The following is a 16129-nucleotide window of genomic DNA, read 5'->3' on the forward strand; positions in this document are numbered from 1 at the left end:
GATCTGTTGCAGCAGGGTGCTCCCCTCACACGCAGGAAAGGAGGAAGACCCAGAAAAATAGTGTGCAAGGCCTTATCAAGACATTTGAAGTTGCCACCCTGTAAATCAGGACCACCCCCAGAAACATCATGCATACATCACAGAAGGGGTGTATCCTAAGACCACCCCTCAGATACATCACACCTTCACAAAAACAAGCTGTCTAAAACAGAACATTTGCATGCTGTTTTTCTCCTGTCGCAGTTTATCTCCTGTCTGGCAAGTTACTTGATTGGATTGCCTTGGGAGCCTGGCCATTCTTTTGTAGTGGTAAAATACCTATTTCCTGGGCCAGGTCACAGGCTCACACCCTATTCATATCTTAAATGTGTCCTTAAGACAGGATATGTGATGAAAGAGACAATGGGGAGACTTTTCCAGTCTGACCTTGCAGAGAAACCATTTGGTCAGTTTAGGAATCAAAATGGTTCCAGGTTGGTCTTCCTGTGCTGATCTATGTACGTGTAGTTATGAACATTATCATATATCTAAGACCATAAAATTCCTATCACACCCACCAGGAACAAACAGTGAAGTCCCTGTTGCACCACAGCTGCCTACACACGATACCTGGAAAGCACATTCAGTCCCTCAAAGAATTCTGTGCACTGCAGTTTTCCCCACGCCTCCTGCCCCAACAGAGCTGCAAGTCCAGCAACCCTGAACAAACTGCAGTGCCCAGAATTCTTTGAGGGGGAAATGTGTTTCAAAAGCGTCCACAGCCAAAGAAATGCCTGCCCGGTGGATTTCTGTCCAAAGGTGGATTCATCATTTCATCATCATTTTTTTATTTGTATACCGTCTTTCTAACTTACAATACTCAAGGTGGTTTACAAGCCGTAGAAACAAAAAATGTACATCTTATAACAATCTAATGCAATACAAAAATGTGATAATAAAACTTTAAAATAGGCAACCTACATCAAAAAAGTAACATGCAACAATCATTAGAATAGTATTAACTAATAATTAAATAATTAAATAATAATAATTAAATAATAACAACATATAAAAGTTACCGTATTTTTCGCCCTATAGGACGCACAATTTCCCCTCCAAAAATGAAGGGGAAATGTGTGTGCGTCCTATGGGGCGAATGCAGGCTTTCACTGAAGCCTGGAGAGCGAGAGGGGTCGGTGCGCACCGACCCCTCTTGCTCTCCAGGCTTCAGGAAGCTCTGCGCAACCCTCAGGAGACCGGCTCTGAGGGTTGCGCAGAGCTGCCTGCAGTCCCGGGCTCAGCGCAGCTCTGCACGGCCATCGGGAGCAGGGCGCGAAGTCCCACCTGGCTCCCGATGGCTGCGCAGAGCTGCCTGCAGTCCCGGGCTCAGCACACTTCTCCCCATCGCCAGCCCCACAAGCTCGGGGGACAGCGGGGAGGCGGAGCGTGCCTTCCCGCTGTTCCCCGACCTGGTTCTTCCAGCCCCGCACCTGGGGGGGAAATAATTTTTTTTTTCTTTATTTCCCCCCCCCAAAAAACTAGGTGCGTCCTATGGGCCGGTGCGTCCTATGGGGCGCAAAATACAGTAAACAGAAATCCACTCAACAGTTACAATAAATAATTTCTAAACTATAATCAATAAAACAACTGCAAGCCACAGTACATAAAACAATACAATACACATTGAGAAGCAGAGACCAGAGGGTGGGGCAAGGCAGGTGGAAGGAGGCCTTGCCTGATGGGGTCTTTGCCCCCACAGTTCTTCCTCCAGGACCAGCTTCCTTATGAGGAGTCCTAGGGTGGGGCAAGGCAGGTGGAAAGAGGCCTTGCCTGATGGAGTCTCTCCCCTCCTCTAAAAGGATTTTGCACCTTTAATTCTTGGCTTTTAATAGCGTTGTAAGGACACATGACCGCCACCTGCTGGCCATAAAATGATTTCCCCTAGACTAGAATCACCCGCAGAGTCTCATGTTCCTTATTTATTGCATTTCTATCGTGCCTTTCTTCCAAGGAGCTCAAGCTGGAGTATGTGGTTCTCCTTCTCATTAAATCCGCACAACAACCCTGCGAGGTAGGCTAGGCTGAAAGTAGTAGTGACTGGGTTAGGGTCATCCAGTGTGCTTCGTGAACAAGCGGGGATTCGAACCCTGGTCTGACACTAACCACCACACCACACCGGCACATACTTACTTATTTACTTACTTACTTAATTTCTATACCACCCTATACCTCAGGACGGTTTTTGTCTCAGGACGGTTTTTGTAAGAACTGTGATTAGCCAGCGCCGGCGTGACCCACACAAGGCCCCAAGGATGCTTTTCACAGGAAAACTCTTTGGAGTCCAATGGTGAAAATTTAATGAAGTCCAGGCTCGCCAGAACCTCTAGCCCCATAGACCACACTGCATCTGAGCCCAAATCCTCTGTGGGCTGCGGCGGGCACCTATCTGAAGCAGTGTCGCCACCCCCATCGTTCTGCCCGGACACTGAGGTCCAGCGCCAAGGGCCTTCTGGCGGTTCCCTCATTGCGGGAAGCCAAGTTACAGGGAACCAGGCAGAGGGCCTTCTTGGTAGTGGCCTCCGCCCTGTGGAACGCCCTCCCACCAGATGTCAAAGAGAAGAACAACTACCAGACTTTTAGAAGACATCTGAAAGCAGCTTAATGTTTGATATATTACAGTATTTAAAAAAATTTGGAAGCCACCCAGAGTGGCTGGGGAAGCCCAGCCAGATGGGCAGGGTAGAAATAATAAAATATTATTACAGTGGTACCTCGGGTGAAGTACTTAATTCATTCCGGAGGTCCGTTCTTAACCTGAAACGGTTCTTAACCTGAAGCACCACTTTAGCTAATGGGGCCTCACGCTGCCGCAGCACGATTTCTGTTCAAATCCTGAAGCCAAGTTCTTAACCCGAGGTACTATTTCTGGGTTAGCGGAGTCTGTAACCTGAAGCGTCTGTAACCCGAGGTACCACTGTATTATCATCATCATCATCATCATCATCATCATCATCATCATCATCATCATCTTTATCTCTGCCTCTCCCCCCTCGCAGGGCTGTTGTGGGATGCAAACCCCGCAGCCGCGAGTTCCGCAGGCGATGGGAGCGAGCGAGGGGATCCCGGGCGGCGCGCGCCTGCCGCTCCTTCCCCGGCCCCGCCCCCTCGGCTAGCCCCGCCCCTCCCCGCGCAGGTACTTCTGCCGGGCGCGATGCTCGGCGCGGAGGCTGCTCGCGCTTTCCACGGGGGCGCAGATGGGATCCGAGCAGCGCCGCCGCCGCCGCGTCGCCTCCCGCCTCGCCCGGTGGACCAGCCGCCTGCTGCTGCTGCTGCTGCTGCTGCTTCCCTCCTCCGCCGTCGCGTCGCGGCCGGCCGGGCCCAGGATCGTCTCGCCGGCGCTGGGTAAGCGGAGCACCGGAGAGGATCCTCCTTTGGGCGCCGGCGGAGAGAGGGAATTTCGGGAAGGGGCGCGCGGCAGTGTGGTACAGTGGGGAGAGCGCTGGGCGCGGACCGGGGAGAGGCCGGGGTTCAGATCCCGCCGCACCCCGCGCTCAATGACCTTGGAGGCCGTTCAGCCTCGCCCACCTCGCAGGGTGGTTGTGGTTTTGTGGGGATTAGATGGGGCACGTTGCCTTGAGCTTCGTGGTCGGAAAGGTGAGATAGAAATGCAACCAATCGATCAATAAAAATTGCTTAGCGTGTTTCATTGCATTTCCTTCAATAGAATTACTGTAGGAAGGTGCAGTTTTTAGCTCTTAAGGGTCCCTGCTTTGACATGACCTCTGCAGCGTTCAGTGGTGCCTACTCTCGTGCAAAGGTCTCCAAGCACGCTGGCGTTCTTGCAGTTAAGTTTCTGAGCATTGTGAGCCTAGTCAGGTTCCCCACCCCAAAGGCTGTAATTCCCTGTGTGCTTACCTGGGAGTAAGCCTCATTGAATTCAATAGGACTTGCCTCTGAGCAGGCGTGCATATGATTGCATGGGTACATTAGGGAAGAAAGTCTGTGTAGTTACTCAGAAGTAACTGCACTGCTTTCAGTGGGTTTACTCCCTGGTAGGGATGACTGAATCCGTCCATTTTCCTGTCTTGATTTTGCAATCTTAATTTCAGTTCTCCACATTAGTGTTCTTTTTATATATTTTTCAAGAAAAGGTACTCTTGAAAATTTGTCAGCATTTTAGTCTGTGTTTCTCCTAAAATGCACATTTCTTTGTACAGTATGTTGTTTTGCCTAATACGTCTTGGCAAAGCAATTATCTGCATGCATAAGTTACTTTCACCAATATGCAGTTCTAATTGATATGGGACCCATGTGCCCACACTTACCCGGGAGTAATCCCCACTGATCAAAGTGAAATTTGGATCTGAGCAAACGGCACAGTTTGGCCTAGTAGTCTTTGTCTAAAAGCAGAGAGCTGGATTCAAATCTTTTTTCTCCCGTGTGTGAGACCCGCTGGACAGCCCTGGGCCAGCCGAGGATTCACCCTCTGCTTTAAACTCGCAAGAGGGAGTCTTCACTGTGGGACACAAAGTGTTCAGCCTTGGCTGCCTTATCTGCTCTGGGGAGAGAATACTAGCCTAAATAAAGATCGGGGAAGGACTTTTCTTTCTGGCGTATTTATGCCCTCCTCCTGCCAAGGAGCTCTGGGTGCCTGGCATGTAATTTCCCTCCTCTCCCTTTATTCTCTCGACAACCCTGTGAGGTAGGAGGACGGGGGCTGAGCCATGGCTACCCTGTGGATTTCGTAGCTGAGCAGGGATTCGGCTGGCCATTCTTGCCTTCTGCCTATTGCTTGTGAAATGATTCAAACACTTCCAGAGACTCCTTGGGGGTAACCAATGTGGTACCATCTATATGTTGTTCATTAGTGTATTGCAGGCGCGTCCAACTCCCAAGAGACTGTGATCTACTCAGTCTATAAAAAATACTGGCTTTGATCTACCCATGGTTATTTATTGACAGGCAAAGTTGTTGAGTTTTTTTTAGGGGAGCCAAAGCTTTTTCTGGTGGTGGGGGAGAAAAGATCTACCACGGGCGTCCAGTGATCTACTGTAGGTGTCCAGTGATCTACTGTAGGTGTCCAGTGATCTACTGTAGGTGTCCAGTGATCTACTGGTAGACCACGACCTACCTGTTGGACATGCCTGGTGAATTGCATTTCTATATTGCCTTTTTTTCCTCCAAGGAGCTCATGGTGGCAGACCCCCCCACCCTCAACAACAACTCTGTGACAGGCAGGGTGGGCTGACAGGCAGAGAGCGGCTCAGGATCAGACCCAGTGGACTTCATGGATCAGTAGGGATTTGAACCTGGGTCTTTCCAAGGTTTTAGCTCCTCTGTCTCCCCCCCCCCAATACATTAAGAATAAGAATAAATTTATTACTTGTGCCCCAGCCACTCTGGGTGGCTTCCAACAGAATCTAGCAGAACACAGCGAAACATCAGACACTGAAAAATTTCCCCAAACAGGGCTGCCTTCAGATGTCTATGGAAAGTCATATAATTGTTTATCTCCTTGACATCTGAAGGGAGGGTGCCACTACCAAGAAGGCCCACTGCCTGGTTCCCTTGTAACTTCGCTTCTCACAGTGAGGGAACCGGCAGAAGCCCGGAGGAGGAGGAGGAGGACCTCAGTGTCTGGGCTGAACAATGGGGTGGAGACGCTCCTTCAGGTATACTGAAGGTCAGTACCAACACTTTGAATTGTGCTCAGAAACATACTGGGAGCTGACGTAGATCCTTTAGGACCGGTGTTATATTGTCCTGGCGGCCGCTCCACGTTACCAGTCTAGCTGCTGCATTCTGGATTAGTTGTAGTTTCGGAGTCAGCTTCAAAGATGGAGAAGCAGGACTGTTTATTTCCACTGTTGGGTTGCTTAGGAATGAGAAGTGGGGGAGAATGTTGGCTTCCCTGCAGTCTTTGCACGTAGACTCTTCTTCAGCAACACTCTGCAGTAGACATACAGCGTTTTATTTATGTTACACAATTTATACAGGGAAGGCACCTGCTTCATATCAATAGGCGAGGAATTCCAAAGTGTAGGCCCTGCCACGCTAAATGATACATGTCAAATAACCTCTGGATTGTGGGAGTGGCTCTGTGGAGGAATGATGATCCCTGCCCTATATCAGAGGAGATATGTAGGTGACTCTCTGGCCCTTTGGCTGGTATATCCAAAGGACATTAACAGGGTTTTGGAGAGCTGATCTTTCTGAGCTATATCAATGAGAGTTGTTGTTTCATTTTTTTAAAGAAGTGTCCCACCTTGTTTAAAGGGGGTGACAGAAGACCTGGTCAGGGACCTATAATGTGGGGATCCATAGCATAGAAAATGGGTTGCAGGGGTCCCCAAACTAAGGCCCGCGGGCCGAATAAGGCCCGAGGGACTTGTTTATCTGGCCCACGGCAATGCCCGCTGCCACCACCCGCTCTTACTGGCGCTGCGCTGCGCGGCTGACCACTTCCGGGTCGGAGGAGCACCGGAAATAGCTTGTGCGGATGCGCAAGCATTATTTGCGCATGCACAAGCTTTATTTGCTCATGTGCAGGCATTATTTCCGGTGCACATCCAGATCGGAGGAGGCCCGTGCACATGCGCACAAGCTATTTCCGGTGCTCCTCCGACCTGGAAGTGCGCCGGAAATAGTGTGTGCGCAAGCTTCCCCGCGCGATTGGCACTGGAGACACCGGCTGCCTCCAGCTGTTGTGGGCAGCAGCCATGACTAGCCCTCTCCTCCTTGTGACTCCCCAGGTTTCAGGCAGGGGGCTTTCCCAGCCCTACCTGCAGATGCTAGGTGGTATGCCTTCTGCATGCCTAGCAGCTGCTCTGCCACTGAGCAGCAGCCCTTTCTGGAAGGAGGTGGGCCGAGGGGTTCTTTAGCTGCGCAGGCATATTCCTTCACTTGCTTTCAAAACGTGGGGAGCCGGCCCTGCTGTGTTTGGGGCCCGCCTGATGGTGCTGCAGGAGCAGAGTCCCCACCGACCCACATGTAGCCCCCCCACCTGTTGCTGTATATGTTGCGGTCCAGCCTCAAAGGATGCTTCCATCAGCCATGATACCAATTTGGTTGGCATTTGCATTTTACAGTGATATCACTTTGGTTGGCATTTGCATGTTAGCATTTGCATTTTACAGAGAAGCGTTTGGCTTCATGGCTCTTGCTTCTGAGAAAAGAGAAATGAAAGACCAGAGAGCTGACCTGGAAAAGCACCTTTTCCTCTCTATTTCTCTTGAAACAGAACTACTTCTGTGTGCAGAAAGCTCTCCTGCCATGACTTTGTAGGGGGTTGGACTAGATGGTCCCTTCTGACTCTCCAATTCGCTCTCTCTCTCTCTCTCTGGGAAGAGCAGGAAGCTTTTTGGAATTAGAGAAACCTATTTGAGACCAAAGGGACGCGGGTGGCGCTGTGGTCTAAACCACTGAGCCTCTTGGGCTTGCTGATCAGAAGATCGGCCGGTTCGAATCCCCGCGAGTGGGTGAGCTCCCGTTGCTCGGTCCCTGCTCCTGCCAACCTAGCAGTTCGAAAGCATGTCAAAGTGCAAGTAGATAAATAGGTAAATGGGAAGGTAAATGGCGTTTCCGTGCGCTGCTCTGGTTCGCCAGAAGCAGCTTAGTCGTGCTGGCCACATGACCTGGAAAAACTGTCTGCGGACAAACGCTGGCTCCCTTGGCCTGTAAAGTGAGATGAGTGCCGCAACCCCAGAGTCGTCTGCGACTGGACTTAACTGTCAGGGGTCCTTTACCTTTTTAATTTTTTATTTGAGACCAAGGATGTGGCGCTTTGGGTCCCAGAGTAGGCAGGGGTGCCCCCTGGGTGGCAGTGGGATTACCAAGGAGGCAGCAATGGGGCACTGGAGGTGGATCCCTCCAAGCATGCTGATGGCTTATTCACAATTGACCTGGCTGGAGCAGTGGCAGAGCGGGCTTTTACTGCGCCTGGGATGCGTGGCGCAGAGGGCGAACACAGCACTTCCACAGTAATCCAGTTTTGAAGTAACCACTGCATGAACTACTGCAGCGAGGCTTTCAATGATCAGTGAGTGGTTGTCCCCCCTTATTAAAAGGTGGTGATCCCTTGCATCACTGATCCAGAATGATGAAAGGATTTGGCAGTCAGTGAGGTTTGTAATCTGCCAGGATACTGAACAGCAAAACCAGAAAAGCTTAAGACAATGGGTTTTGTAATGCCTTGTGCTGCAGGCCTTGAAAGCCAGAGCTGTTAAAGTAGTATCTGATAAGCCTGCAAGGCATGCCAGGAATTGCATAACCCTGAGAAGCTGAGCCTGACTCATGATTGGGGTTAGGAAGCCTCTGAAGGACCTACGTGTCAGGATTAAGATGTAATAAGATTCAACGTGAGAGGTGTTGTTGTTGTTGTTGTTGTTGTTGTAGTTAAAATTTGTATACTGCCAAATGGGATGGTTCACAACATAAACATACAAAATGAGAACACCAAATACATAATTAAACAACAAACCAACCAATGAGCTCCTTCCCACAGACACATTTAAAAGGCCTGGGACAAGAGGAATGTTTTTGCCTGGTGCCTAAAGATATGTAATGAAGGCAGCAGGTGAGGCTCCCTAGGGAGAGCATTCCACAAATGGGGAGCCACCACAGAAAAGGCCCGTTCTCAGGTTGCCACCTTCTGGACATGAAAAAGGGCCTCAGAGGATGATTGCAGGGTCTGGGTCGGTCCATATTGGGAGAGGTGGCCCTCCAGGCCCTTTATGACTTACCCATGCCCGACACTGCCCTTCAGATTTCTGCAGTGTCACCAGGTAGGAGGTGTGGCTGATTTCGTGGATGGGGGCTCCCCTTGTGCTTGTTTAATTGCCAAGATCATAGACTCCACAATCTGCACATTATAAAGAAGCAATGGGTGCAGAATCCAGTGCATCTCCAAAAATGATTTAAATTTTGTGTGTGAAGGCAGGCTTGAAAGTGCCTGGCGACATTTCTGAAGCAAAGAAGCAGGGAAGGTGCCTTCTCCTGAGTAAGGCTAATGGGTCATCCAGCTGAGTATTGTCTACTCCAGGGGCTATTGTCTACTCCTTGGGAGGCAGTGGGATTGCCTGCCGGGGTTGCTGGAGGTGTAAATGACTATTAAACTTTGCAGAGGAGGTATTGATGGATCAAGCTCATCCATTTTACAGGGTCAGATTTAAGGTGCTGCTTTTGACCTTTAAAGCCCTTCACGGCCTAGGACCCTCGTACCTACGGGACCGCCTCTCCCGGTATGCCCCACGGAGAGCCTCAAAGTCCATAAAGAGCAATACCCTAGAGGTCCCTGGCCCTAAGGAAGTTAGATTGGCTTCAACCAGAGCCAGGGCCTTTTCAACTCTGGCTCCGGTCTGGTGGAACGCTCTGCCTCATGAGACCAGGGCCCTGCAGGATCTGATTTCTTTCCGCAGGGCCTGTAAGACAGAGTTGTTCCGCCTGGCCTTTGGCTTGGAGCCAATTTGATTCCCTCCCTCTCTCTCTCTCTCTCTTTTTCTCTTTTTCTTTCTTTTCCTTCTCCTCCTGCGATGAGGCTACATTTTAATATTTTAATGTTCCATTATTTTAATTGTTGTATTTTATTTTTGTTTTTAAGTTGTAATCATTCTTCTTGTTTTTATTATTGTTTGTAAGCCGCTCTGAGCCCGGCCTTGGCTGGGGAGGGCGGGGTATAAATAAAAATTATTATTATTATTATTATTATTATTTTGTTGAATTAACGGAACTAAATCACTTTAATTGGATTTTGAGTCAATGTGACATTGATTCTTACAGTTTTGAATTTTCTTGTGTTATTGTCTTCCTTGGTGGGTTGGGCAAACCAATTTCCTGAGTGGGGATGAGCACGTGGAGCCAAGGTGGGAATGGCCCCCAAATGTTTGGTAACCACTTGTGTACACGGACTGGCAGGATGTTGGCTGCCGAACCCAGGACCTTCTCTGTGCAAAGCAGGTGCTGAACTAGGGCCCTTTCCCTGAGCCTTGCTGGCTTTGGAGTCCTGCACAGCTCTGACCCTCAATTCAACCAATTATTTCATATCCTTCTGCTGTTATGGGGAGTGTGCCTGTGTGGCAGGATGCCCTCCCAGGATGACCGCAGCCCTCCCTCCCTTCTGGGAGACAGACTGACCTCATTGCTGACCTCTCCTCTCCGTTCTGGAAAAATGCCACACTTCAGCCAATGTTGTTGTGGATGACTGGGGAAGGGCTGTAGCTCAGTGCTAGAGCAGGGTCAGTCCTCCATGGCATCCTCACATAGGCCTCTCCTGGCTTGAAACTTTGGAGAGCTTCTTGGCGGAAATGACTGGCAGAATCCGAGACCAGGGAGAAGAGTCGGTAGAAGAAGATTGGAAGAAATTTAAAGACTACTTACAGAAATATTGTAAAATCAATGAATGTTAGAATGATGTCGGAATGAAGTTAAGTGGCTCTTAGCAGTAACGCTAGAAAGGAGTAGATGAAAATGGATTTTTAACAGGCGAGAAAGTAAAGTTATAATATATTAAGATAAGGGATTAAGATAAAAATAAAGAGGGAAAGGATTTGCTGAATTAACCAATTGAACTGGAATACAAAAAAGGGAGGTGTGGGGAGGTCAGCGAAACAAGTAAATGAAAGATAAGTTATGGAATGATGGATTTACTTTTAATTGTGTTTGTTTTTTCTGTATTTTGTATTTTTTACATTTTTTTCTTACCTTTGTAACCTCTTTTGAAATTTCAATAAGTATTATATATATATATAAACTTTGGAGAGCTTCTGCCAGTCTGTGTGGAGTTAAATGGACCCAAGTGTCTGACTCTGCATAAGGAATGTTCCACATTAAGATTGATAAAATTGTAGTTGATCAATAGGGGGCCCAAAATGGAGCCCCCCTAAAACAGCTTGGGGTTCTCTCCTCTTCTGGCACACACCACACCAGCACCACACCAGCACACATCTGCACCCTCCTCAAGGGTTTTTACCTCCTTGAACTTCGGCAAAGAGTTGCCCCAAACATTAAGACAGTGCAGCAATAACAAAACTTCTTCCGGAAATATTAGACAGTAAGGAAATTTTAAGCACATGGCTACAGCCTGACGATTAACAGTGTCTGTTTCAGCATAACTTCCTCTGCAATTTCTGAAACTGCCACACATTTAGCAATTCTATTCTTGGGAGATCCCACTATAATCTGAACTTCTGCATTTAGTAAAACAGTTAAAAATTAGCCATGGCTTCCTCCATTGGTGTGTATGTAGCCTAGACCTTAGTGCTGAGCATCTTATATACATTTACATAATGCAGCGCATGGCCTTGATCCGTTCTTCATTGCTCCATCTTGAGCAATCTGCCACCCATTTGAGATTTTCATTTTAATGCCCCAGTTACTTCTCTGAAGTAAGCCTAAGCCTACAACTCCAAAGCAGCATCTAAGAGACCAGCTCATTGCAAGGGATGCTCTTTCATCCTGTTTGTTTGTTTATACCCTATCTGCTTGATTCCAAATTCCGATCCTTCACCTCTCAGGTTTTTAGCTTGCCCTGTGTTAATAACTTTGCCAAATCAGGATTTGTTCCAAGATAAGAGCATTTTCCAGGAGAGTTTAATACACACAGACTAAAGTTGGAAAACCATGTTTAGTGTGGTTGTCGTCTCCTCCTCCTCCTCCATTTTTCAGTGGCACACCACTTTTGTTGTGAAGGGAAAGCAGGCCCACAAAATCGGTAGCATGCAATCAGTTTGCATTGAGACTCTGCAATGTTTTCCCATAAAAAGTAACCAGCCCCACCTCCCCACCCCAAATTCCCAAGCTGCTGTTTGCAATAAATGGCAAATTCAGGGGCAAATAGCAGCTGCGGGAGGGTGATTTGGGATGGGGAAATGGTGGAGAGACTCGCTCCAGATTTGCAGCATGCTCCTGATTGAGGTTCCATGTTCCTGCTTCCTAGACATGCTACTCTAGGCAATGGAGCGCATAAATGAGTCCTGCTGGACCAGACCAAAGGTATCTCCAACCCAGCATCTTGTTCTCAAAAGCAGGTCTTGAGTGCAATAGCAGCTCTTCCCACTTGTGATTCCCAGCGTTCAGGGGTAGACTGCCTCTGACATTGGAGGTGCCAAACACACTAGTAGCCTCTGGAAGTCCAACCCTCTTTTTCCCTGTTCTCTCCTGCGTAGGGTGAGGAGGTAGCTAGCATGTTTGGTTAGCTGTGGATTGGGCCAGTAGCCCAAAGTTCAGGAAAGCTGTGAGCTGATCTGCTTACAGCCTTGTTGTTTCCATCATGGTTTTGAGGTTCAAAATAAATGCGCCCACAGACAGTCGCTGACTCATCTGCTGTAAATGTGTGTGCAGATCTATCTATTTTGGCCTCCCAGCAGACGGAGTGAACTTCCTCTTTCGTCCCGTGCTGCTTACTTTTGTAATGACTTTGTCCTTTTATCATTATGCCACAGTTTTAAAAGCCCTGTTGTAATGGGGACTATAACTGTTTTTAGGCTCCAGGGTTTCAGGCAGTGGAGAGCAGGGGGTCCCTCTCAGCCTGAGCTGGAGACTTTCTACACGAGGCCAGAGGCTCTCGTACTGAGCTGTGGGCCTGCCATAATAATCTATTGAGGCATGCACAGCACCCTGCATGGGGGGGGGGGGTTTGGACTAGATGACCCTAGAGCCTCTGAGTTCTGCCCTCCCCTAGGGAAACCTTGCTTACTGATCACTCACCCTGATTTGTTTGTTTGTGTGTGGGGGGGAGGTTAGCCTTGGTCAATGCTTTATTGCCACTGATTACACATTACTCCATGCTTTCCAGTGGATCCTCTTTCAACTCACCTTATCACAAAAAGTATTTGGGGTAGGGCAGTGGCAGTGGCAAAAGGTTTGCTGCTCCAGAGCACTCGATCAACTTTAGTTGTGCAACCTGGCTTTGTCAGGATGTGATTAAAACCCACATCGGAATTAGTAACCATCTGGAAGTGCCCTTTGTACACTAATCCTTGAGGCAGCTTCTGAAATAGGGTACCCAGAGAGGCCTTCCTCACCTCTGGCAATTGTATGGGAGGTGGAATTTCATCAGGTGTTACGTGTTAGGCTGAAAGTCCCTTTTCTACCCATTAAAGCTGCAGCCCTGTGTTTCAGGAGATGTCTTAGCTGTGTGCTCCTTAACTAAACTGCAAACATGGCATCTCACCGCCCTCCATTAGCCAAGATCTCCATTGCTCTTCCAGCAGGCAAAAGCAGACAGTAAAAAGAAATTAAGGGTGGAAGACTCCAAATGCAGATCTACTGGGGTATTAAAAGGTAAAGGTAAACTCCTGACAGTTAAGTTCAGTCATGAACGACTCTGGGGTTGCGGCATCATCTCGCTTTACTGACCGAGGGAGCCGGCGTTTGTCCGCAGACAGTTTTTCCGGGTCATGTGGCCAGCATGGCTAAGCCGCTTCTGGCAAAACCAGAGCAGCACACAGAAATGCCGTTTACCTTCCCGCCGGAGTGGTACCTATTTATCTACTTGTACTTTGACATGCTTTCGAACTGCTAGATGGGCAGGAGCTGGGACCAAACAATGGGACCTGTTAGTTAGGGATAATGGGAGTTGTAGTCCCAAAACATCTGGAGGGCCATGTTGGGCCATGCCTGCTCTACAGCCATGGTGAGAGGACTCCAACTCCCATCAGGCCCTGAGCCAGCAAGATGAATATTCCAGGTTCAGCTCATAGCATCCTCTCATTGTGACATTTTTTTTGGTTGCACACTCCTTGTTTAAATGTATAGTTATAGATACCAAAGGTGTTTTGCAGCCCCCTTCACAGACCATGAAATTGGGGCCATTTGGGTGGGGATGGGTGCGCAGTTGTCAGAGCAGCAGGGAGCGTGACTCGAGCCCTGTGAATAAGTAGATGTTTGGACACAGTTCTCCATGGTCTAAGAACATGCGGCTGTGAGAAACAAAAGAACCAATCTACATCCTCCGTGTCCCATGTTCCCACAGAAGCCGTGCCAGTCTTTGTCTGCAGTCTGTTTCTGGCCCTCTGACCTCAGGACGTTTGCTCCCCCCGCAGGGTTAGCTCCTGCTCCGGACATGATGCTATCTGACTTCCCACCCCAGATTCAGATCGGCAGGCAGGGAACCTTTTCTGAGATATCCTTTTTTTTTGGGGGGGGGAGCTTTTTTATTTTATTTTTTGCAAAGGGAGTATTTTTAAAAAGACAATGCTTTATCACAGCATCATAAGTTGCCGAATTGGGAAGGACCCCCCAGGAATCACGTAGCCCAGTCCCCTGCAAGTCAGAAATCACAGCTTCAGAATACCTGGCAAATGGCCATCCAACTTCTGTTTGAATACCTGCAATGAATCACAGAACTGTAGAGTTGGAAGGGACCCTTAAACATTCAGCTGCAGTCTCCTTTCTTGTCCTTTGGTTTGGGTCCTCCCTTCTGGTAAAGGTAAAGGTAAAGGGACCCCTGACCTGACCATTAGGTCCAGTCATGGCCGACTCTGGGGTTGCGCCGCTCATCTCGTTTTATTGGCCAAGGGAGCCGGCGTACAGCTTCCGGGTCATGTGGCCAGCATGATGAAGCTGCTTCTGGTGAACCAGAGCAGCGCATGGAAACGCCGTTTACCTTCCTGCTGGAGTGGTACCTATTTATCTACTTGCACTTTGACGTGCTTTCGAACTGTTAGGTTGGCAGGAGCAGGGACCAAGTAACGGGAGCTCACCCCGTTGCGGGGATTTGAACCGCCAACCTTCTGATCGGCAAGCAGTGGTTTAGACCACAATGCAGCCAACAATAAGCTGGCTTCATCTTCCAGCCCTTCAGATATTTGAAGTTGGTTATTGTGTCACCTCTCTGTCTTACTTTGCAGCTGCATCTCCTTTGGCAGCTCCTTCAGAATGCCTCTGCATGCCTACCTGGCCAAACAGCTTTTTGCTGTGGGTGGTGTGAGCAGTCACCCTCTGCGTGGCGGACGGAGGCACCTGTGGTAGAGACAGAGGGGCTTAACTATGTCGGAGTACATATGAGTTTCAAAGCCCTCTTAAAGAGTGGCAAGACCCTAGCGCCTGTTTGCTTTTTCCAGTGCCAGTTGTACTGGTCCGGCTTGCAGGTTGGCCACTGTGAGAGCAGGATGCTGGACTAGATGGGCGCCTTTTGGCCTGATCCTGCAGGCTCTTCTGATGTTCTGAGGTGTCCAAAGCATGAAGCACAAAATCTGTGTCCAGATGGAAATAGCAGTGCTTTGCATTCGTGTCTTTGTTTTTAATGCAGACCTATTTCGGTGGCCAAAAGACTTTGCTTTGCATCCTGCCTGACCGGCAATGGTGGAAGGGCTATAACTGGGAGAAAAGTATCAGCAGAATACCCTGTATAGGATGATATGCATTCTGTATCCTTGACTAAAAGCTACAGAAGCACAAATAGGTCTTAAGAGGCTTCTGTGTGGACGAAATGGGTCGGTCCTTCCTAATTATTTATTTAAAATCCCAATGAGCAAAAATGTCCGGAAGAACCAATTATCGCAACCAATGTAACAACAAGCCTGATTTTGACTTTGCAAGAGATTGCTGTTCCTTTGTCAACCCACTACTTAATACTTTGCTTCCTCTTGGTCCACACAGTTCTTTCTGCTCACGGTCTGTGCCCTTCCTTCCTCCCCCTCCCTCCCCCTCTGAATGCATTTTGTTTCCCAGCAAATGGATCCTATGACTCCCTTTGCACAGCACAAAGTGTTCATTCTTACCCCTGCTGCAAACCCTTCTGGGCTATCGCTGGCTCTGTGCAAAGGCCAGGGGAAAGTTCAGAGGGGGTTGCAGGGCACGCTGATAGGTTTGACCCAAGGTGACCAGTGAACGCAGAACCTCAGTGGACCCTGGTAGGCTTTATCCAGGGTGAGCTTCCTCATGCAATACATGTGGGGAACTTGCTTCCACTGGAGGCGATGATGGCCACCTACGTGGATTGGGTGGAAGGATGGAGGGCAAGGGGGTCAATGGCTCTGCTCTGTCTGCATGCCTCTGAAAACCAGTTGCTGGAAACCCCAGGAGGGGAGAGGGGTCCTGTGTGCGGGCATCTGGTTGGCACCTGTAAGACCGAGGATGCTGGACCAGATGGGCCATTCTGATGTTCTTACCAATGAATGGAGACCTTTGGCGGACAGTGATAGGTTTGACC

General features: G+C 48.9%; 1 protein-coding gene across 1 annotated transcript in view; it reads left to right on the forward strand.

Annotated features, from left to right (window-relative positions):
* The first annotated feature begins 3218 nt into the window (after positions 1-3218).
* The window catches only part of SEMA7A (semaphorin 7A (JohnMiltonHagen blood group)), a 59231-nt gene continuing 46320 nt past the window's right edge, over positions 3219-16129 (forward strand). The window contains exon 1 of the mRNA XM_081876288.1: positions 3219-3381. Coding sequence (XP_081732414.1) covers positions 3234-3381 — 148 coding nt within the window. The 5' untranslated portion in view covers positions 3219-3233. The remainder of the gene's footprint in view (positions 3382-16129) is intronic.

The sequence above is a fragment of the Podarcis erhardii genome (assembly GCF_964252035.2).
Source record: "Podarcis erhardii genome assembly, chromosome: 9".
NCBI classification, from domain to species: Eukaryota; Metazoa; Chordata; class Lepidosauria; order Squamata; family Lacertidae; genus Podarcis; species Podarcis erhardii.